At 50.3% G+C, this 22,951-nt stretch overlaps 1 protein-coding gene across 2 annotated transcripts in view; it reads left to right on the forward strand.

Moving 5' to 3' along the window:
• Positions 1–20,053, forward strand: part of FBP1 (fructose-bisphosphatase 1) — a 32,798-nt gene extending 12,745 nt beyond the window's left edge. Inside the window, exons 3-8 of one of the 2 annotated variants that reach the window (XM_026446820.1) lie at positions 6,382–6,544; positions 9,409–9,501; positions 13,156–13,296; positions 16,278–16,415; positions 17,652–17,771; positions 19,615–20,053. In XM_026446820.1, the coding sequence (XP_026302605.1) occupies positions 6,382–6,544; positions 9,409–9,501; positions 13,156–13,296; positions 16,278–16,415; positions 17,652–17,771; positions 19,615–19,806 (847 nt within the window). In that variant the 3' untranslated portion in view covers positions 19,807–20,053. Of the gene's footprint in view, positions 1–6,381; positions 6,545–9,408; positions 9,502–13,155; positions 13,297–16,277; positions 16,416–17,651; positions 17,772–19,111; positions 19,583–19,614 lie in introns of those variants that run through there. The other variant, XM_026446821.2, reaches the window with a different exon arrangement.
• The last annotated feature ends 2,898 nt before the right edge of the window (positions 20,054–22,951 follow it).

The following is a 22,951-nucleotide window of genomic DNA, read 5'->3' on the forward strand; positions in this document are numbered from 1 at the left end:
AGGCTGCATTCGCTGGGGCTCAGGGCTGTCTCACCAGGAGCCGAGGCCCACACCTGATATGGACTCCAGGTAGCGGAGCCTGCCCTCTCTAGGTGCTGATTGGAATGCAGAGTGAATGCTCTTGTTTCTCTGTCCTTCATGAAGGGCCTTTGAGGAATGATGACTGATCAGCAGGCAGACGTTTATTACTTCTTTTTCTTTCTGAGGTGGAATTTAACTCTTTGTTGCCCAGGCTGGAGTGCAGTGGTGTGATCTCGGCTCACTGCAACCTCTGCCTCCTGGGTTCAGGTGACTCTCCTGTCTCAGCCTCCCAAGCAGCTGGGATTACAGGCGTCTGCCACCACTCCCTGCTAATTTTTTTTTTTTTTTTTTGACGGAGTTTCACTCTTGTTGCCCAGGCTGGAGTGCAATGGTGTGATCTCAGCTCACTGCAACCTCTGCCTCCCGGGTTCAAGCAATTCTCCTGCCTCAGCTTCCTGAATAGCTGGGATTACAGGCATGCGCCACCATACCCAGCTGATTTTGTATTTTTATTAGAGACAGGGTTTCTCCATGTTGGTCAGGCTGGTCTTGAACTCCCAACCTCAGGTGATCCACCCACCTCGGCCTCCCAAATTACTGGGATTACAGGCATGAGCCACTGCGACCGGCCAATTTTTATATTTTTAGTAGAGATGGGATTTCACCATGTTGGCCAGGCTGGTGTCGAACTCCTGACCTCAGGTGATCCACCCACCGTGGCCTCCCAAAGTGCTCGGATTACAGGCGAGAGCCACTGCGCCTGGCTAGACATTTCTTATTTCTAAGGGGGCTTCTGAAAACTTATGGAGAAAATAAAGTGCATGTGATCTTCAGCTAATCAACGCCTTGAGCATGTTTCTGAGGACTTTTTTCCCCTGTCAGAATCACAGAAGCCTTGCCTGCTTGCGACTTCATTGACCGGTGTCAATGTGTTACTCGGGGACATCTCAAGCCCTTCTTAGGGTCCCCGAGGTGTGATGGGGGAGGCTGGATGGAGCCTGCGTCTGGTCCTGACTGCTCATCGTGGCTGTGCAGCCCCGACAGTACCAAGCCAGGGTGGGGTGACCAGCACAGGGTGCAGCCAGCTTAACGCACTGCAGCTCAGAGGAGACCCGGAGACATGATGGACACCCCGACATTGTTGCTATCAACATGGCAGCATAGTCGGCTGGCAGCTGGGGGAATCTGTTCTCTTGATCCTCTCACTGTTTCTACCTTAGGATCCTTTTCCTGTGCTTTTCCGGAAGGTTTTCATAATGCCAGAGTTAACCAGGAGAAGCCTTTCCCCCAAGATATCTTAGCAAAGTTATGAAGTACGTGAACATTGAGTTGGAGGGGCCCAGAGGAATCAGTCTTCGTGTGTTCTTTTATACTTCAAAGACAACTGGAGGACAGCTGGTGAAGCATCCTGCTGGAATAGGGGAGGGACCCTTACTGGGGGTAAAGAAAGGGGCAGGAACCAGTTAAAACATCTGTCGCCACCCAGTGGCGTCATGGAAACCTGAAGCAGGTGGAGCCCATTTCCTGCCGTGGTTTGGTGGACGCAGGCGGCCCTGTCCGTGCAGGTGCTACAGGCCCTGTGTGGTTTGGTGGATGCAGATCACCCCGTCAGTGCAGATGCTGAGGGCCACGCGTGGTTTGGTGGCTGCAGGCAGCCCTGTCCATGCAGGTGCTGAGGGTCCTGTGTGGTTTGGTGGACGCAGGCAGCCCTGTCCACGCAGGTGCTGAGGGCCCTGCATGGTTTAGTGGATGCGGGTGGCCCCATCAGTGCTGTGATGAGGGTCCTGCATGGCTTGGTGGATGCGGGAGGCCCCATCCGTGCAGGTAGTGAGGGTCTGGCGTGGTTTGGTGGACATGGGCGGCCCCATCAGTGCTGTGGTGAGGGCCCTGCATGGCTTGGTGGATGTGAGCGGCCCTGACCATGCAGGTGCTGAGGACCCTGTGCCATGCATACTTCCAGAGTGCTGTGCGGTCCCATAAGCCTCCTATCGTGAACAGCGTGTACCATCCCCTTCTGTGGCCCTCGGCTTCTCTGTGTTGGTTCCTCTGTGTGCCAAGGATAGGAGCCATCTGAGACTCTTGGAATGGCAGTGGGGAGGCCTGGCTGGTGGTCATGATTTGCCAAGTCTCCCCCACCCTGACACCGACTGTCACCTCTCGTAGGCCTGGGCACGATCTGGGGCAACAGAAGTTGCTTCTCACTTTAATCTAGCCAACTGCTGAGTCTGCAAGCTCAGAAAATGCAGTCCAGCGCATCAGGAAATAGCCTACTTTCATTTAATCCCACAAAACAAGTCACGGTGCCCCTGTGTTTAGGACACAGTTACAGGATAACTTGTCTCTCCCTGGCTGGTGGGGCTGGCCTGGGAGTGCTGCAAATCGGAGCCAGCCTCACAAGGACTTTCTCCAGGGTCTCCTCTCTGAATTTAGATGCTTCCTGGATCCAGGCATCACTGGAAAAAGTCAGGCTTTACAAAATCACTTGTATAAATGTGCACATAGGACCCACTCCCTTCCATCTGAAAATATGTGAAAAATGAACTTACTGTTTGCTTTGGCTCAATTGCTAACATGCCGCTCTTCTCTGGAGTCGTTACTAGCTGACTTGTTTGGGCTCCTTTAGGGCTTTTTCATTTCCTCCCATTCTTTTTTTTTGTCTTTTTGAGACGGAGTTTCGCTCTTGTTGCCCAGGCTGGAGTGCAACGGCACGATCTCAGCTCACTGCAACCTCCGCCTCCTGGGTTCAAGGGATTCTCCTGTCTCAGCCTCCCAAGTAGCTGGGATTACAGGCGTGCGCCACCACGCCCAGCTAATTTTTATGTATTTAGTAGAGATAGGGCTTCACCATGTTGGTCAAGCTGGTCTTGAATTCCTGACCTCAGGTGATCCACCCGCCTTGGCCTCCCAAAGTGCTGGGATTACAGGTGTGAGCCACCGCACCTGGCCCATTTCCTCTCCCATTCCTTTTTTTCTTTCTTTCTTTTTTTTTTGAGACGGAGTCTCGCTCTGTCGCCCGGGCTGGAGTGCAGTGGCACCATCTCAGCTCACTGCAAGCTCCGCCTCCCGGGTTCACAACATTCTCCTGCCTCAGCCTCCCGAGTAGCTGGGACTACAGGTCCGGCTAATTTTTCGTATTTTTAGTAGAGACGGGGTTTCACCGTGTTAACCAGGATGGTCTCAATCTCTTGACCTCGTGATCCACCCGCCTTGGCCTTCCAAAGTGCTGGGATTACAGGCATGAGCCACTGTGCCTGGCCTATTTTCTCCCATTCTTATGAAAAACATTCAAAATGCCATTCAGCTTGAATGCTGCCTTTGCAGTGAGATCTTCCTGACCCTCTAAATTACCCATGTACCCTCTCATCACCCTCACCTGTCACCTTGATTTGTTTTATGTCAGCGAGCACCTGTCACTATCTGACGTATTGTTTTCATTCCAAAACACTTACTTATTTCTTGTTTGTCTCACCCCAATAGAATATACCCTCCATAAGGGCGGGATCTTTTCTACCATGTTCAGCACTGTAACCCCAGCATCTAGAATGGTTCCCAGTGCACAGCAGGTCCCCAGTGAATATTTGTGGAATAAGTGAGCACTCAGACAGCTGTCTAGGAAGCTTTTGAGCAAAAGAGACCATGGCCTGAGTATTCCTGAGGGAAGTGCCTGAGCAGATGAGACTTGGACCAAAGCGTAATATAGGACTTTCCTTCCGCACCTGCCTCAGTGCCTCATCTGTGTCCAGTGCCTTCGGGCCCTCTGCCCAGCCCTCCCGGCCCCTGAGCTGTCCCTGTCGGGCTACGCCTATTAGTGCTAAGCCTTTTGTGTACGTCATCTCATGCGATCCTCTGACAGCTGCGTCGGGGCGGACCTCACTTCCCTCTTTGGACACATGAGAAAGGGAGGGAGGCTCAGAGAGGGCAGGGGAGCCTGGGAGCTGAGACCTGGACCTGGTCTCTGCCTTGAAGCCCTCCTTCTGGTCCATCGGTGCTATTTGCCCTCCAGAATCAGAAGTGACTTTGACAGTGGGCTGGGCATGGTGGCTCATGCCTGTAAATCCCAGCACTTTGGGAGGCTGTGGGTGGATCACTTGAGGTCGGGAGTTCGAGACTGGCCTGGCCAACGTGGTGAAACCCTGTCTGTATTAAAATACAAAAATCAGCTGGATGTGGTGGCATACGGCTATAGTCCCAGCTACTCAGGAGGGTGAGGCCCGAACCTGGGAGGTGGAGGTTGCAGTGAGCCGAGATCACGCAAGTGCACATCAGCCTGGACGACAGAAGGACACTGTCTCCAAAAAATAAAAAATAAAAAATAACAATAACAATAATCATAAAGTGACTTTGACAGTGCAACTCTGAGGCTGGGAAGGAGAGAGCACTGCCGCTAGTGGGGTCACTGAGGGAGCTGCATTTGAGCTGGTGGGTCCTGCCAAGTCCCTCTGGCCTCCCAGATTTTGGCTGCCTTCTTCCTCCACAAGCCCCAGCCTCACAATTGGGGTGAGAAAAAGATTATGTGGAAATAGAATCGAAAGCCCAGGGACACGGGGTTCAGCTCAAAGCTCCACAGACCTCTTGGTCTTTTACTCATGAAATAGGAGTAATGGGTGAAAAGAGAAGCGGCAGGAGGAGGGCTAGTGGGATGAGACGCGCTTTGCAGGCTGGAAAGGGAATGATGCCAAGGGTGGCCAAAAGACGCTGACAGGTGGGCACGAGAAGACAGCCGGAGCTAGCTCCTGAGACAGTCAGGCTGGACCAGGCACGTGGGTTTGGACGGTTTCTAGAAGGCGCTCAGTTTTGCCCAGCCAGACACAGCGAGTTATGTTTTGGGCAAATGTACTTGCAGGAGCTGAAGCAGCCGTGGCCGCTGGGTCAGGGAGCATCAGTTCCCAGGCGAGCCACGGCCGCTGGAAGAGGGAACGTCAGTTCCCAGGCGAGCCACGGCCGCTGGAACAGGGAGCGTCAGTTCCCAGGCGAGTGCACATCGCCATCCTGGCCAAGGGCGCGGCTGTGCCCTTAACACCCACTTTCAGTGGCTTGTTGGTGTCTTCAAAGACCCATCTTTTCCCTTCCCACATCAAGGCTCTCTCCTTGCTCTGTGCATCCTTCCTGTGAGACGTCTCCCTCCTTTCTGTGTTCAGGGCAACCCCAGGCTCTCACACCTGCCGCTTCTCTAAGTCTAACAAGCTAGGCTGCATTTGGACAAGCCACTGGATTCTGGGAATTCTACACTTACTGACTTGTGGGTAGCTTAAAAATAGTGAAAACTCCAGGATCCCTGCAACTTCCATGCCCTAGGACTCCTGCCAGGGGCCCAGGGTGTCACCAAGAGAGCCCTGGCCTGGGAGTCATAGGCAGCATCTCGCCTCCACCCTGCCTTGTGGAGAAGCCCACAGGAGTCTTGGGGTCTGAGTTTTCTCCTCTATGAAATGATGCCTTGTTTCTTTTAGGGTCTTTTTAGTTATAAAGCCATAAACCCCTTGGCTTGGCTTGAAACTCAGGCTCCCCCCGACCCAGACTTCCTTGCTTGCTGGGTCTCTGTATTGAGTTGTTTAACCCGGGTGTTTGGGGGCCAACACTGGTTCTTTCTGGGCAAAACCGAAAACCCCCCAAACGTTTTATGTAAAAAGCGCTGACACACATACTGCCGTAGACAGCTATCCACTGTATCTGTAGTATTAAACATTTTCTTGCGGGAGTATGGTTGAGGAAAAAATGTTCTAAAAAGCTCCCTAGGGGAACCACAATGAAAATAAAGTTAAGAAACACCGATTTAACCACAAAAGCGTGCAGGGCACCATGACCGGTTCGAGGTGAAGAGGCGGATGACAGCATCTCCTCCTCTCTAGGGTCTGTCCAGAGGCACCACCGCCCTTCCCACCTCGTTCTCCCAAGCTGTATGTCCTCCTTCCTTTCTTCTAAATCGTTTTTAAAAATTTTTATTATACTTTAAGTTCCTGGATACATGTGCAGAATGTGCAGGTCTGTTACATAGGTATACACGTGCCACGGTGGTTTGCTGCACCGATCAACCTGTCATCTACATTAGGTATTTCTCCTAATGCTCTCCCTCCCCTAGTCCCCAACTCCCTGACAGGCCCTGGTGTGTGATGTTCCCCTCCCTGTGTCTGTGTGTTCTCGTTGTTCACCTCCCGCTTATGAGTGAGAATAGGTGGTGGTTGGTTTTCTGTTCCTGTGTTAGTTTGCTGAGAATGATGGTTTCCAGCTTCATCCACGTCCCTGCAAAGGACATGAACCCTTTCTTCTAAATCTTACCGAACACTCACTTTTGGTGGGTTTATGGGCACATCTGCATACTCTGGTGGTCATGGCTTATTTTTTTGTGGCTTTTGTTCCCTGAAGCTATGGCATTGCTGGTTCTACCAACGTGACAGGTGATCAAGTTAAGAAGCTGGACGTCCTCTCCAACGACCTGGTTATGAACATGTTAAAGTCATCCTTTGCCACGTGTGTTCTCGTGTCAGAAGAAGATAAACACGCCATCATAGTGGAGCCAGAGAAAAGGGTGGGTCTGTACTTCCACCATTGAGGGTTTTAAGGCAGCTGGTTTTCTTCCCAGCTTCATGACTGACTCCACTTGTTTAGCTGAGTTGGGTTCTGGGAGTCCCTGTAGATCCCTCCTGCAGTCTTTCCACAGCTTCCACCTCATTGCTGCCGTCTCTCGACCCTCCCTGCGCCACTGCAGATAAGCGCCGTGGCTCACGCTGCCCTGTCTCCAGTGGACTCCATTTCTAACTTTTTATTGCCATGTTTAATGCTCTTCAAACCCTGGCTTCTGTTGGCCATCTCTTTTGCTACATCCACCTATTCCTGACCGTCACACGGAGCCTCCTGTTGACCTGGACTGCTTGAAACTTCCACCCCTGATGCACGCACTGGAGTCCCTGGTGGTTGGTCTCGGCTGCTGCTGCTGCTGCTTTTTTTTTTTTGAGACAGTGTTTTGCTCTTGTTGCCCAGGCTGGAGTACAGTGGCGTGATCTCAGCTCACTGCAACCTGCCTCCTGGGTTCAAGTGATTCTCCTGCCTCAGCCTCCTGAGTAGCTGGGATTACAGGTTCCTGCCACCACACCCAGCTAATTTTTGTATTTTTAGTAGAGACAAGGTTTCACCATGTTGGCCAGGCTGGTCTTGAACTCCTGACCTCACCTCGGCCTCCCAAAGTGCTGGGATTACAGGTGTGAACCACCGCACCTGGCCTTGTCTCTGCTTTGTGAGAGCAGAAAATGAATCTTATTTGTCTCTGTGTCCCACAGTCTCGTGCAATGCCTGGCACATTGGAGGGCCTCCACAACAAATGGCCGTTGAAAAAGATGTTAAATGAAAGAGTATTCCCAGCTTTTACAAAACAACAATTGTCATTAAAAAACAAAACTTCTGAGATTAGAAGCACAGTTATATGGGCTCACTAACTTTCTCAGTTTGAGAGGAACTGGGAACATGAAGGGGTAGAACTCGGAAAAACAATGAGGAGATGAAGAGGCTGCCCGTCCTCACCCTGTTAAGAGGAGCCTGGCCGGGCGCGGAGGCTCAGCCTGTGATCCCAGCACTGTGGGAGGCCGGGGTGGGCAGATCACGAGGTCAGGAGTTCAAGACCAGCGTGACGTGACCAATATGGTGAAACCCCATCTCTACTACAAATACAAAAATTAGCCGGGCGCGGTGGCTCAAGCCTGTAATCCCAGCACTGTGGGAGGCCGAGGTGGGCGGATCACGAGGTCAGGAGATTGAGACCATCCTGGCTAACACAGTGAAACCCCGTCTCTACTAAAAATACAAAAAACTAGCCGGGCGAGGTGGCGGGCGCCTGTAGTCCCAGCTACTCGAGAGGCTGAGGCAGGAGAATGGCGGGAACCCGGGAGGCGGAGCTTGCAGTGAGCTGAGATCTGGCCACTGCACTCCAGCCTGGGCGGCAGAGCGAGACTCTGTCTCAAAAAAAAAAAAAAAAGAGGGCAGGAGCCACATCTGATGAAGTTGTTTCTCATCATTCCTAAAATAGCCCTATATGCTAGACTTGAAGTTCATGTTTTTCTCTGCTGGGCCTTCCAAGGTCTTTGGCAGCGTCAGGCATATAGCTCAGATTTGTTGTTTAATATTCTCCATCACTCACACTGGACTTCTCTGTCTACCGTGGGCCTTCGTGACAGGCAGGTTCCTATGTTCGGGTTTCAGTTCCCGAACTGAGGAACTGAAGGGAGGTCTGAGGGAGGTCTGAGAAGAGCAAGAGGGCAGGGAATCCTGTGAATCTGCTACAGACATTTAAAAACCACATTGGAAAGTGGCTAATTTGGAGATGGAAAACTCCCAGTGGTGTGCTGGTAAACTGGGTCTCAAAGCAAACAAGTCTCTGAGACGTCCCCGTGCCTCTGTCAATGGTGTGAATACTCTCCCATCGTTGATTTTAAGCTACCAATGTGACGTCACTGAAGCAGAGCTGGGAAGAGATGTGCACGGTTAGCTCCTGAGAGCCGATACCAGCCAGCTCCTGCACACCACTGAAAACCCCACTCGAAGCAGGAATCTGCAGTAGTCCCACTACCACTGCCAGTTATCTCCTTTGGGAATTACACTAGAAATTTGTTTGGTCTAGTTTTGTTTTTAGAGACAGGGCCTCACTCTGTCACCCAGACTGGAGTGCACAGTTGTGGCTCACTGCAGCCTCAAGCTCCTGGGCTCACGTGATACCTCCTGCCTCAGCCTCCTGAGTAGCTGGGACTACAGATGTTCAGCATCATGCCCAGCTAATTGAGCCTTTTTTTTTTTTTTTTTTTTTTTTTAACAGAAGGAGTCTGTGTTGCCCAGGCTGGTCTCAAACTCCTGGGCTCAAGTAATCCTCCCGTCTTAGCCTCCCGAAGTGCTAGGATTAGGCATGGGCCACTGTGCCCAGCCAGGATGGTTTTGAAAGCTCTATGCATCCCAGCCTCAAGGGGCAACTGTAAGACCTCCATGAGAAGTTTCTTACAGATCTCAACTCCAGCAAAGTCTCTGCTTCACCTAAGGAATTACTTTTTCCTTTACGAATAAAGGAAAATGAGTGACTAACCTTGCTGTTCTTCTTCCTTTGGCTGCCAGGAAACTCAATGCAAAGTTATGATTTGACTGTATCAACAATGTGGGAAATCATGACTTATCTGATTTCCTTTCCCTTCATCCGCATCTCCTAAGTGGTGTTTTCTCTGTTTAATCATCGTGTGTGTGTGTGTATCCGTGCATTCTCTGTGCCATTTCATACCTTCCATGATAGAGTATAAATAAATAAGACCCACATTTTTTGAACTTTCTCTGAATTCTCATTCTTACTCCCTAATGTATACTCCTTTAGTGTATCCTGCTACCACATTTTAAGGTTGTGTTTCTTTTTTCTGTGCTCAGGGTAAATACGTGGTCTGTTTTGATCCCCTTGATGGATCTTCCAACATCGATTGCCTTGTGTCCATTGGAACCATTTTTGGCATCTATAGAAAGGTAAAACGTGGTATCTTCAGCACTTGGTTTGGGGACAAAAGTTAAGATTGAGCATCCAGTCCTATTTCCCTGTGGCAGAGCAGCCGGAGTGGAGATCATGAGACTCTGTGAGGCTGAAGTAGATTGTGTCTCAAGTTCTGAGCTTTTCAGCACTAATTGCATGACGAAGACCCACTAGGTTGTTGAAAGAAAATACAGGGTAAAATATGGGTGGGAAGAGACGGATATTTCACTCTTTTTACTATATCTTACTTTTTACGATAGAAAATGAGATTTTAAAAAAGGAGGCAGTAGAGGGTAAGTATAGTGGTGACACGGTGTGAACTGAGAGTTGAGAGCGTGTGACAACCATAGAGATTATTTAGGTCAAAAGTGTCCTTTAAGTCCCCCAGTCAATGGTCCCGGGCTGAGTCCAGCCTGTGGCCTAATGTGTACAGCCTGTGAACAAAGACTAACCATTTTGCATTTTTAAATAGTTGAAAAAACTAAAGAACAATGTTTCATGATCCATTTTAAGTTTTACTCTCCACAAATGAAGCTTTAATTGGCATTTGGTCACATTCATTTGTTCACGTTGCTGCCTTTGGCTGATTCTCCGCTACACTGTCAAAGTTGTGTAGTTATGATAGAGACTGTATGGCCCATAAAACTGAAAACATTTACTATCTGTCTGTCTGTAGAAAAGTTTCCTGAGCCTTGCTCTAAGTAGTAGAAAGCACACTGCACAGGATGAGAACCCAGCCCTGCCCCAGGTCTCCTAACACCTGACTCGGGCAGTCACTCCTCCTCCAGAGCTGCTTTTTCTGAGAGAGGGGAGGGGAGGGGAGGGGAGGCAAGGAGAGGGAGAGGTGCGCAATTATACAAATAAGTGAAAATTAGAATGAAAACCCATCCATCCATCAGGAAACATGATAAAATCCAAGGTACATCCTCTTAGCTTTAGCTCTTGTTTTTTTTTTTTTTTTTTTTTAATATTTTAGGCCGGGCGTGGTGGCTCACGCCTGTAATCCCAGCACTTTGGGAGGCCAAGGTGGGTAGATCACAAGGTCAGGAGATTGAGACCGCCCTGGCTAACACTGTGAAACCCCGTCTCTACTAAAAATACAAAAATACTTAGCCACGCGTAGTGGCGGGTACCTGTAGTCCCAGCTACTCGGGAGGCTGAGGCAGGAGAATCGCTCGAACCTGGGAGGTGGTTTCAGTGAGCGGAACCTCCCAGCTACTCGGGAGGCTGAGGCAGGAGAATGGCGGGAACCCGGGAGGTGGAGCTTGCAGTGAGCCGAGATCGAACCACTGCACTCCAGCCTGGGCCACAGAGCGAGACTCCGTCTTAATCATTCATTCAATAAAAAGACAAAGTGATGATGAAGGGGATTTTTCCTGCTTTCTGCAGAGATGACTGTTGGCTAGAATTGCACCGTGGTGCCCATGCCCAGTGGGGCAGCATCAGTAACTGTGACCCTGCCGTGGTGACCAGGCCTTGCCACACGATTCCTGGAAAGGCACGTGGAAGGATGTGTGGTCATGCTGCATGCAGCTCCTGCCACAGCATCTTTCCAGGGCCTACCGACTACTACTATGTTTTTTGTTTGTTTGTTTGTTTGTTTTGAGATGGAGTCTCGCTCTGTCGCCCAGGCTGGACTGCAGTGGTGCCATCTCAGCTCCCTGCAACCTCTGTCCGGGTTCAAGTGATTGACTGATTGACTGATTAAGACAGAGTCTCGCTCTGTCACCCAGGCTGGAGTGCAGTGGCTCAATCTCGGCTCACTGCAAGCTCCGCCTCTCAAGTTCAGGCCATTCTCCTGCCTCAGCCTCCTGAGTAGCTGGGACTACAGGCGCCCGCCACCACACCCGGCTAATTTTTTGTATTTTTAGTAGAGATGGGGTCTCACCATGTCAGCCAGGATGGTCTCGATCTCCTGACCTCATGATCTGCCTGCCATGGCCTCCCAAAGTGCTGGGATTACAGGCGTGAGCCACCGCGCCCGGCCACAACTACTACTATTCTTTCTTTCTTCTCCTCCTCCCCCTCCTCCTCCTCCTCTGCCTTCTGCCCCTCCTCCTTCTCTCCTTCTTCTCCCTCCTCTTCTTCCTTTTTTTTTTTTCAATTTAATTAATTAATTAATTTATTTTGAGACAGAGTCTCACTCTGTCTCCCAGGCTGGAGTGCAGTAGCGCGATCTTGGCTCACTGCAAGCTCTGCCTCCCGGGTTCACAGAATTCTCCTGCCTCAGCCTCCCGAGTAGCTGGGACTACAGGCGCCCATCACCATGCCTGGCTAATTTTTTGTATTTTTTAGTACAGACGGGGTTTCACCGTGTTAGCCAGGATGGTCTCGATTTCCTAACCTCGTGATTCGCCCGCCTTGGCCTCCCAAAGTGCTGGGATTACAGGCGTGAGCCACTGCGCCTGGCCCTTTATTTTCTCTCTCTCTTTTTTTTCGAGACAAGGTCTCACTCTGTTGCCCAGGCTGAGAGCAGTGGTGCCATCATGGCTCGCTGCAGCCTCATCTTCCCTGGCTGAAGCCATCCTCCTACTCAGCCTCCTGAGTGACTGGGACTACAGCTGTGCACCACCACGCCTGGCTAATTTTTGTATTTTCTGTTCTGGCGGATCATGAGGTCGGGAGATAGAGACCATCCTGGCTAACACGGTGAAACCCTGTCTTTACTAAAAATACAAAAAGTTAGCTAGGCTTGGTGGCGGGCGCCTGTAGTCCCAGCTACTCAGGAGGCTGAGGCAGGAGAATGGTGTGAACTTGAGAGGCGGAGCTTGCAGTGAGCCAAGATGGAGCCACTGCACTCCAGCCTGGGCAACAGAGCGAGACTCCGTGTCAAAAAAAAGAAGAAAATCATTAATAGTAAGAAATCATTGGTTAGGAGCTATGTCCTTAAGGGGCTCCCTTCCCTAGTGTTAGAAAAACTCTGGACCACATGACCCAGTCGGCTGTGTTTTTAATGAAAAAATAGATTACAGCATATGTCACGTTCTAAGAGTAGGTATTATTTTGGTTAATTTTTGGTGTGTGTGGCAGGGGAGGGGGCACTGGTTTGTGATGTAAAATGTGCTTCTTCCTGTGCATCACGGTTAAAACACTGGACAGCATCTGCTCTACCCCGTAATGACTCTGGGGAGATATTCTGAGTTCCTGCATTTCTGAGAATTCCCCTGACGTGTGAGTGATATAGACCACACGCTCATCAGGGTATGGGCTGCAGCGGCAAGAGCTCACAAAACCGATTTCCTCTCCAGACTGGCTGCCCTGCAGCCCAGTGTTAATTTGTTTAAATAAAGATGGAGTCGGCAGGTGAAGGAGATGGATGCCCCTAATAAGATTAAATTAGTGGGAGCTGGCAAGGAGGCATGCTCTTTTTTGGAACTGATAGTGGAAAGATGGGGGAATATCACATTAGAAAGACTGGAAGAGGGCCCTGATGGAAAGGGGGATCCAGATGCAGGAAGTCTGGGTTCTGCGGGGAAGGCTGCCGCGGTCATCTAATCAGGATATTGCTGATGTGTAGGGGAGGGCCGCTCGGGGAAGACGCCCTATTTCATTAGAAGAGCACCTTGAGAATGCCTCCTGTTAATGGTTGAACTGTAAAAAAGAATCACAAAGCAAAACAAAAACATTCTTTGATTTCTTTCTTGCTCTAGAAATCAACGGATGAGCCTTCCGAAAAGGATGCTCTGCAGCCAGGCCGGAACCTGGTGGCGGCCGGCTACGCGCTGTATGGCAGTGCCACCATGCTGGTCCTTGCCATGGACTCTGGGGTCAACTGCTTCATGCTGGACCCGGTGAGAGGCCTCACAGGAGGCTGGGGGCTGGGCTGGTGTCTGTGAGCAAATGAATGCTATGCGTGGGGGATTGGCGGGGGTATGTGGAGGTGGGAGACGACGCCCATTTAGGGACAGAGACTATGATGTGTGGTGGGAAGGGGGCAGGAGACGGAGAGACAGTGTCTGCCTCCTGAGCAGACTGTGGAGCTGAGAAACGGCATCTCAGGGCACAAGAGGGGGCCTTTGTTCCAACGTGAATCCCTCAGAGCAGCTGTTACTCAAATGACCCACATGCCTCGAGTCCAGGCAGGCCATAGGGATGAAGAAGTGTGCTGGGGAAGGAGGGCCGGGGGGCAAGGGTGGAACCAGGGTGAACTGAAGATTTCCAGCAATTACAATTGGGAAAGAGGGCCCGCATTGCTAAGGCTTCTAATGGTTCAGGAAACACTGGATTGTAAAAACCATAATGTTTCTACATGTGTGCAGCACTCTGCTGCCAACTAAAATGCATTTATGGACCGGGCGGGGCTGTAGATATTCCATTTCTAGCTTTTCTACTTTAGTCACCAAAAGGCTGTTTTCCTGAGATGAATGGGTGTGCCAACTGAAGCAGTGGACGGCATTGTTTCTTCAAAAATAGTTTCCACATTTATTTGTGTACATTTACACAAACCTTCAGTTAACTGGTGCGGTCTTTCTTTCTTTCTTTCTCTCTCTCTCTCCCCCTCCCTCCCTCCCTCTCTCTCTCTTTCTTTTCTCTCTTTCTCTCTTTCTTTCTTTCTTGTCTTGCCCTGTTGCCCAGGCTGGAGTGCAGTGGTGCGATCTCAGCTCACTGCAAGCTCCGCCTCCTGGGTTCAAGCGATTCTCCTGCCTCAGCCTCCTGAGTAGCTGGGACTACAGGCGCCCGCCACCACACTTGTATTCTTAGTAGAGACAGGGTTTTGCCATGTTGGTCAGGCTGGTCTCGAACTCCTAACCTCAGGTGATCCACCCACCTCAGCCTCCCAAAGTGCTGGGATTACAGGTGTGAGCCACTATGCCTGGCCAACTTTTTTAACTTTTGGAGATATCCTCCTATGACATTAGTGAACTGTGGATAAGGTGCTTTTTGCTGGCAAACTGAACCCCAGGAACAGACGGAGCGGGAACCCTCTGTGGGAGACAGGCTGCTGGAGGTGAGGCCGGGTCTGTGTGTGGCGGGAAGGCTAACTCAACACAGGCTGCCTTTGTCCCAGGCTGTCAGGAAAGTGGACTTTCACCTCCTTGGCAGCATGGGCACTTAACAGATAAACGAGGGTAGGGTAATAGCTAGTTCAAGTCTCCGAATGTGGTGATCTGGGTAGGGGTGGGGTGGGGGGGTTAGTGGCAGAACCAGAGCAAAGTTCCACCTGAGCCCAGGAAGCAATTTCGGGCCCCACTGATGTCTGCTGGCTGTGACTTGCCAGGCCCTGAATCTGCTTCCCATTCTTCTGCTGCCTTCTCTTGTTACCTTTGAGTTGGTGGAAGCAGAGAAAACATTAAATCTCTTCTTGTTTCCAGATTGCAGGCCAGCATCTCTGTAGGGAAGTTTCTGTGTGTTTGACAGTCTTTTGCCCTCCTCAGTCCTAAATGTCTGGAAGCGCAATGCAGACCTGCTGGGATTTGATTCTATCCCTTCTGCCTGCTGCGCCTGACGGGGCTGAGCCTCCCACCAGGGAGATGCTAAGTGCTTCCTCTTTGTTTAGGCTTGCTGCAAAGCCAGGCTGATGGTTTCTGCTGAAACCACTGCCACAGCTGTACCTGGGTTTCTAGTGGCTTTAACTTTCTGGGAGCGTTTATGCTTCGTCTCCATACACGAAACTTCCCTCCTTTGCATCGTGGACAGTCTGGCCGGGCCCTGCACTCTGCACCCAGCCTCTGTAGTGAGATGGCTTTCTTTTCTATACAGTTTTTTTGAAAGACATTTATTTTTCTACTAATGATAAAAGAATATTCTGGTATATTCGTGGCCAAAAGTTTTGAAAATATTAAAAAAGGCATAAAAGTAAGAAAGAAGAATCACTTCCAATGACTCCTTTCAATGACCACTGTGAATTCTCCCCTCCCTCCCTCCCTGTCTGTCTGGTTTCAGCTCCATGTGGGCAGGAACCAGTTTCTGCTGTGGGAATAAATGGCTTGGCAGAGAGGTGTTGGTGGGCCTTTTGTGTTTTTCAACTCTTGTGTCAATGTCAAGCCCCTTCTAAATGGGTAGAGCCTCTATCACCCTCTTGCCAAAAACACACAGGAACCCATAAAAATCCTCCATCTGGAGCAATAGGATTTCTGCAACACTTTCCCCCAAATTCAAATCTCCTCTGAAGAGCCTAAAGCTTAAAGGCATAAGCTTAACCCTGGGCTACGTGGGAGGAGGCAGTCTGAGAAAAACTTCGCACGCCAGTGAGCAAAGGCATCGGAAGTTACGTGTGCCAGACTCAGACTCAGGGTTCCGCTTTGTTCTACAACAACGCCCAGAAAGGAGAACTCCCATCAGGATAGTAATGTAAAGCCGAGAACAGCGCTGAGCACTTGGGTGTTACACAGGGACTGATCCCGCAGTTGCCGTCTCTCCTGAGAGCCCACCTCCCAACTGAACCAATGCTTTTTTTTCTGTTTGGTAAAGGCATACACATCTTATATTGCTTTGGACACACGATTCTTACTTTCTTGCAGGCTTTAGCAGTCTGCTTTCCCTATTTTTATGTGGTTTCTTTTCTTGTTTTACTGAAATCATTTGCAAACAAAGTTGAAAGTCTCCGTTATCACCCTGACGGCTTCTGCAGCATCCTCTTGCCTCCCCTACCCCATTCACAGCTCCCAGAGAATCTGGCAGGTGTCATGGGGCCCCAGGATGAGCAGTGCCCGTGGGCCACGACCCCAGCCCAGCGTAGCCCAGCATAGCCCAGCCCATCGCTCGCCTCATCCAGGCCTGGGGGACACGATGTGCTCGTCATCTCTCCACCATTTCTTCCTTGTCTCAAAAGGCCATCGGGGAGTTCATTTTGGTGGACAAAGATGTGAAGATCAAAAAGAAAGGTAAAATCTACAGCCTTAACGAGGGCTACGCCAAGGACTTTGACCCTGCTGTCACTGAGTACATCCAGAGGAAGAAGTTCCCCCCAGTAAGTGAGGGCCCGGGGAGGGTGGTGCAGGGTCTGGGCATGTGGCACCAGGGGCCGTGACGGAGGCAGGGGCATCCCCCGGAGATGAAAGGGATCCTTGGGATCGAGGACCTTGGACCTCATGTGGGGCTCCTGAGCGGTATGGAAATCTGTTGGTTGATGACTTACCTTAAAGGTGAAAGGAAGCAGAGATGGAGTGGATCGGGCTTCCGTCTACACTGAGCCCACGATGAAGGTCTCACCTCAGTACTGGGGACTGGAATTCTCACCCTGTGACATCAAAAGTCAGTCTCCATTTCAGCCTTTGCTACTTTCTCTTGGCAGAAGAAAATTAGGATAATAAAGTTAACCAAATGAATGAATTCATGGCAGTAAAACAGCTTCCCTTCGGGGGTCCATGGTCCCAGATGGTATGAAATGTGGTTCCCACTCAAATGCCCACCAAGTGGTATCTGTCCCCCGCTAGGCCGGCCCGAGGCGCATCTATCAGTCATCTCGAGACCGAGAGTGCTCATCATGGCATCTCCCTACAGAGGTTACAAGCTAGTGAATATGAAGAGAAGAAATGGCTGAGTGTGGAGCTTGCTCTACGTCGAATATCTGATTTTGTCCTTTCTTTGTTTAAAAGCCACTGGTGGCTGCTGTTTGCTAGAGATGAAGCTCAAATGTTTGCAGGGCGTTCAAGGAGCCTCAGATCTGGTCCAGGCTCTCTCTCCAGCTTTACTCATCTCTCCTTTCACCTTACCCTGGATTCCTCTCCTGCCCTCAACCTCCGCACAGGCACCCCCGAGTCCCACAGGCCCCTCCTCCAGGCCCATTTCCCTCTCTACATTGCTAAGACGATGCTGGTGCAGTTTCCTCTCCTGTAAATTACACACTGCCTGCCACCCCTGCCCAGTTCCTTAGCTTGGTAACAAACTTTCTCAGCCTTTGAGGTGTTACTAAATGGTACAGTTTTTGTAATGCCTGCCTCAGCTCCATAGCCAGAACCAACCAGACCCTCGCTGGGGCTCCGGTGGGTTATCTGACCTAGTGGGAGATGGTGAGACGCCGTCTCCATTTTTCCATTTTCTATTTACTGGGAACAGGATTCTAATCCACTTTTTAGCACAGCCCCAAATACATACCTTGTAGGTGCTTGGTGAACGGATGTGGAATCAAAGAAACTCACGGACACAAAGAAAACTGTCTGTCTTGTTTTCTGCAACTCTAATTCTTGCTGGTCTTAACTTGCAGGATAATTCAGCCCCCTATGGGGCCCGGTACGTGGGCTCCATGGTGGCCGATGTTCACCGCACTCTGGTCTACGGAGGGATATTTCTGTACCCCGCTAACAAGAAGAGCCCCAGTGGAAAGGTAAGGGTGTCCTCTGGAGTGGGAATGAGGATTTCACTTGCAGCCCACACGATTTGGTTTAGGAAGAAGAAGGCTTTGCGAGCTGTTACGCTCCATGCTACGTTGCTACGTGTGTCTGTGGCATATTCTTTTGTGGATTAAAGGTAAAGCCAGATGATAGCAACTAAAGATAAAAATAGTCTCTTGAGAGCCCTTCTAGTGCTATGGCAAAAGAGAATGAACGGTCAGGACGAGGACTGAAGGTCCTTAGGCTTCCAGTGGATACATGGCTTGGCTGGGGCAAAATGCATTCCATTCGTAAAGTGAAATGAAGCAACCCAGCCTCACTTCCAAGGCAGCGGGAAATATGTATCCCCAGTGGAAGGTGTAAAAGGTGTAAAACAGGTGACTAGTGAGTCAGCATCCGCTCCTGGGAAAATGATACCTTTTAGGGAAAGAATTTCTGGGAAGCCTGGAGCGTTCAGGCGAGCCGTCGCCGACTCACTCGCCCAAGCCCACGGCGTTCCCAGCAGGCTGCAGGGTGGCTGTGCTCCCTCGTGCTCACTCAGAGCTTCCCTGCTTTCCTTCTGCCAGGGCGACAGTGTGCTTCCTTCCCAAGTATTGTGCCCTTCTTATGTTTTCCCAGTGGACAGATGGCTTTTTAGACAGAGTCTTACTCGTCACCCAGGCTGGAGTACAGTGGCGTGATCTCGGTCCACTGCAACTTCCGCCTCCTGGGTTCAAGTGATTGTCCTGCCTCAGCGTTCTGAATAGCTGAGATTACAGGCGCCGCCACCAAGCCCGACTAATTTTTATATTTTTAGTAGAGATGGGGTTTCACCATGTTGGCCAGGCTGGTCCTGAACTTCTGACCTCTAGCGATCCACCTGCCTCGGCCTCCCAAAGTGCTGGGATTATAGGCGTGAGCCACCATGCCTTTTTTTTTTTTTTAAATGCAAGAGGAGAACAGGAACAACAGTCCCCTTAAACTAGTTGGAAACCTGTGTATTTGGATGTCTTTGGGTCTGTTTGTAGCATGTGGCATCCAGAATGAAGGCATTTCTCTTTGTTGAAACCATCATCCAGCCGTAGCTGCCTCAGGCATCTCAACCTGTGTGGTTAGCCTGCTTTCCAGCACTTTTCTCTAAAGTCCCCCCGAATTATTCCTGAACACAAATACTGAGGCTCCTTTTTTTTGTTTTTCAAAACTAGCCATGACAGCTATGTGGAAATAGAGTCAGGAAACACCTGCAGAAAGCTGTCGCTCAGTAGGCAGACTGCATGAAAAGGCATACGATAAAAAAGTTAATACTTAAAAGTCAATGCCAAGACGTATAATACGCTGAATTCCAACCCAACAGCCTTTGGAGAATCGTAAAAGGGATGCACACAGAGCTGCAAACAATATCACACTGTTTGGAGCGGCCAGTCTGCTCTCCAGATGTCTGCGGCCAGACACCACCGTGGATTTTTTAAATGCTTTTAGAATAGGCGAAGCTCCATCCAACACACACAGAATCACTCATTAAGTCCCGTTTCCATGCTATAAAGAGAAGGTAATGATCACTTCTGCCAAAATGTCATTCTGTCCAGTGTGCAGGTGGTCTGTCTCGCATGTGCATCAGGTAACCTGTTCCTGGCACTGGCTTGATGAACGGTGGAATTTAACCAAATGGTTATAACTGTTTTGTCTCAGATGCAACGTGGGGTGGGAGGACACTTTCACAGCCTCACAGGAAGGAAAAATACAGTATTTGTTCCCCTGGAAACTCCCACCAGCTCTGCACGTTTGGCTGCAGAAAAGTCTCTTTTTCATGCAATACTTTCTGATACGAGGAGGCCGCTGCCCGGCCTTGTTTTCCAGCTGAGACTGCTGTACGAATGCAACCCCATGGCCTACGTCATGGAGAAGGCTGGGGGAATGGCCACCACCGGGAAGGAGGCCGTGTTAGATGTCGTTCCCACAGACATTCACCAGAGGGCGCCGGTGATCTTGGGGTCCCCCGACGACGTGCTGGAGTTCCTGGAGGTGTCCAAGAAGCACTCTGCCCAGTGAGCACCTACCCTGCCCGTCCCGGAGAACTGCCTCTGCCTGGACCTGTTGTCTCCCACAGCAGCACCCCGACCTGCTGTGTCCCTTACATTCCTAGAGAGCGGAAATAAAACGCATGGCTGTCTCCACCATCAAAGGCTGTAGAATGCTTGGCATTCCCTAACCAAATGCTGTCTCCATAACGCCACCGGTGGCAAGATGCAGTTTGAGTGGATGGAGGAGAAATAAACTTATTCCTCCCTAAAAAAAAGCTTCTGTTGCTTTGTGTCAAATAATAATGATGATGACAATAATAGCTGCTGATGCATATAACATTAGATACCTCGTTTAATCTTCACAAGAACCCAATGAAGCAGATACTCTGAATAATCCGTTTTATAGCTAACACAATGGACGAGGAGAGGTGAAGTAATTGGCTCAAGGCTTCCAGCCGATGCGTGGCAGAGCGGGGACCTGAATGCAGGCAGCCTGGCCAGCATACGGCTTCTCCTACAGGTCGTCCCATTCCGGCCTGGCCCATCGTTCCTCAGCCTTGTTCAGGATTGCAGCCGAGTAACTAGGCAGCCTGAACGTGGCGGCCCACGCCCTCCTGGAAATGGGGGAGCTAGTGGCTTAATGGTGGTACCTGCGTGTGACCCCTGGCCTCCCGAGCACAGATGTAACCATCTGAATCGCACGTGAAGGTTTACTTGTTACCCAGTGGCAATTTTTCTATAAAAGCACAGCACTTTACTCAACTCACAAAGCCTAATAGTTCCTACAGTCTAGTTACCATAAGAAAAATTATTCACTACAAGAACTGAGTTTAAGGAAATGCAATTTGTCCCAAGCAAGCAGGCTTCTCACTAAACTCTACAGAAACAGTTTCTCCCTCCACTAACCCTGGTCTTAGTGGATCAGAGTCCCAGATCGTGGCAAGCTCTGTCAGGCGCTCAGTAACACCTGTGGCCCTCCTTGAGCTCTAGATGTAAAATGGATCTATCCATATAATTCCACTTGGGAACTGAAAACAGGCATCTGTGTGAATCCTGTTTCTTCCCCTCCAAACACTCCCCGTTCATTTCACATTTTCCCAGCAGGGAACTGTGATCTTGAGCATTGGATCTACTTCTGTCCACTGGCCAGACCCAAAGCCGGTGTTTCCCCACTGCAGCTGGGGCTGCCTCTGGGGAGGGTCCCTGACGCACAGAGCACCTTCTGAGTTCTAAACTTGTTGTAGCTCAGCTGGCATCTGGTTCTCAAAGCATGAAGGGAGAGACGTGTGGTCTGGGAGCCTTTTCCTGATATATATCAGGAAAAAATATGTATTTTTTCCTGAAATATATATATCACATATATATATCACATATATATATCTCATATATATATCACATATATATATGTGTGTGTGTATATATATGAGATATATATATATATATATATATATATGAGATATAGATACAGATATATTTTTGAGACGGAGTCTCGCTCTGTCGCCCAGGCTAGAATGCAATGGCTGCAACCTCTACCTCCCAGGTTCAAGTGATTCTCCTGGCCCAGCCTCCGGAGTAGCTGGGATTACAGGCGTGCACCACCATGCCTGGCTAATTTTTATATTTTTAATAGAGATGGTGTTTCACCATGTTGGCCAGGCTGGTCTCAAACTCCTGACCTCAAGTGATCCACCTGCCTCAGCCTCCCACAGTGCTGGGATTACAGGCTGAGCCACTGTGCCCGACCCTTTTTCTGTTGATACAGCACCCCACACCCCAGTGCTGTTTTCTTACAGCCCTCTTAGAGGTTCCATAGCCTCGCTTCCCAGTTAGGGCCATACTCGACCTGAAAGCCACATTCTAAGTCTTCTAAGCAAATCTGCAGAGGAGCTGCTCTTAGCCTCCCTTGCCAAAGGCTAGGAAAGCAAGCGTCCAGCTTGACTGGAGGTGCCTGACCCCTGGCCTCACCACCACGGCAGGCTGGCAACAGCGTGTGCCACCAGGCATTTGATGGAACTCCCTGTGGCCAGGAGGGAGGTGGAAGCTCCACCTGAGCGTCACTGTTTCCTGGAGTGACTGTGGCCTGGTCCCGTGTCCAGAATCGGGAAGAGTTTCAAGATGCCTGTGGCGGGTTGAATGGTGTCCCCCCAAAAGACACGTTCATGTGAAAACCCTGGGACCTGTGAATGTGACCCGATTTAGAATGAGGGTCTTTGCAGGCTGGGTGCAGTGGGTCACGCCTGTAATCCTGGCACTTCGGGAGGCCGAGGCAGGCGGATCACGAGGTCAGGAGATCGAGACCATCCTGGCTAACACGGTGAAACCCCGTCTCTACTAAAAATACAAAAAATTAGCTGGGTGTGGTGGCGGCGCCTGTAGTCCCAGCTACTCGGGAGGCTGAGGCAGGAGAATGGCATGAACCCGGGAGGCGGAGCTTGCAGTGAGCCAAGATTGCGCCACTGCACTCCAGCCTGGGCGACAGAGCGAGACTCTGTCTCAGAGAAAAAAAAAAAAAGAATGAGGATCTTTGCAGATCTAATTAAAGTAAGGATTAAGATGAGATGAGCCTAGATTACCTACATTAGGGTGGGTCCCCTCTGAAGCCATGCGTTTTTGTACAGCTGCATGACATGGCAGGAGCCTGGAAGCCTGAGCCACTGCCCTGCCGATGTCAGCCTGCGACCGGAAGGAGAAACAAACCTTTGCTGTGCTAAGTCTTGGGATTTCAGGTTTATTCGTTGCTGCACCATAACATAGGCTGGCAACATTTTTAACCTCTCTGAGTCTCCCTTTCTTCATTTGCAAAATGTTAATTGTAATATCTATTGTAGTCAAGGCCATTTTCATCACAGGTAACAGAAACCCACTTATTCTGCTAAAGCAGAAAGGCAATTTGTTGGAAAGCTTCAGGGGACTCTCATGAAACCCAGCACCCACTGCCTTCCTAACCCCGAGGACACACCCTTAGTCCCGGCATTGTCAGCCGATCCACTGTGTCTCCATGTCTCACACCGAGTTCCCGGAGAAAAAAACCTGACTGTCTTAGCTGGCGTCCAGTAAGCTGCAGACATAGACCCGGGTCACATAAGACAAACGTGGCCTGGGTTTTCTTTTTACGCGCAGGGCACACTTCTCTCTAAGATGGGGATCATGGGCGGAGCAGATACCCCAAAGGG

This window comes from Piliocolobus tephrosceles, chromosome 14 (genome assembly GCF_002776525.5).
Source record: "Piliocolobus tephrosceles isolate RC106 chromosome 14, ASM277652v3, whole genome shotgun sequence".
NCBI classification, from domain to species: Eukaryota; Metazoa; Chordata; class Mammalia; order Primates; family Cercopithecidae; genus Piliocolobus; species Piliocolobus tephrosceles.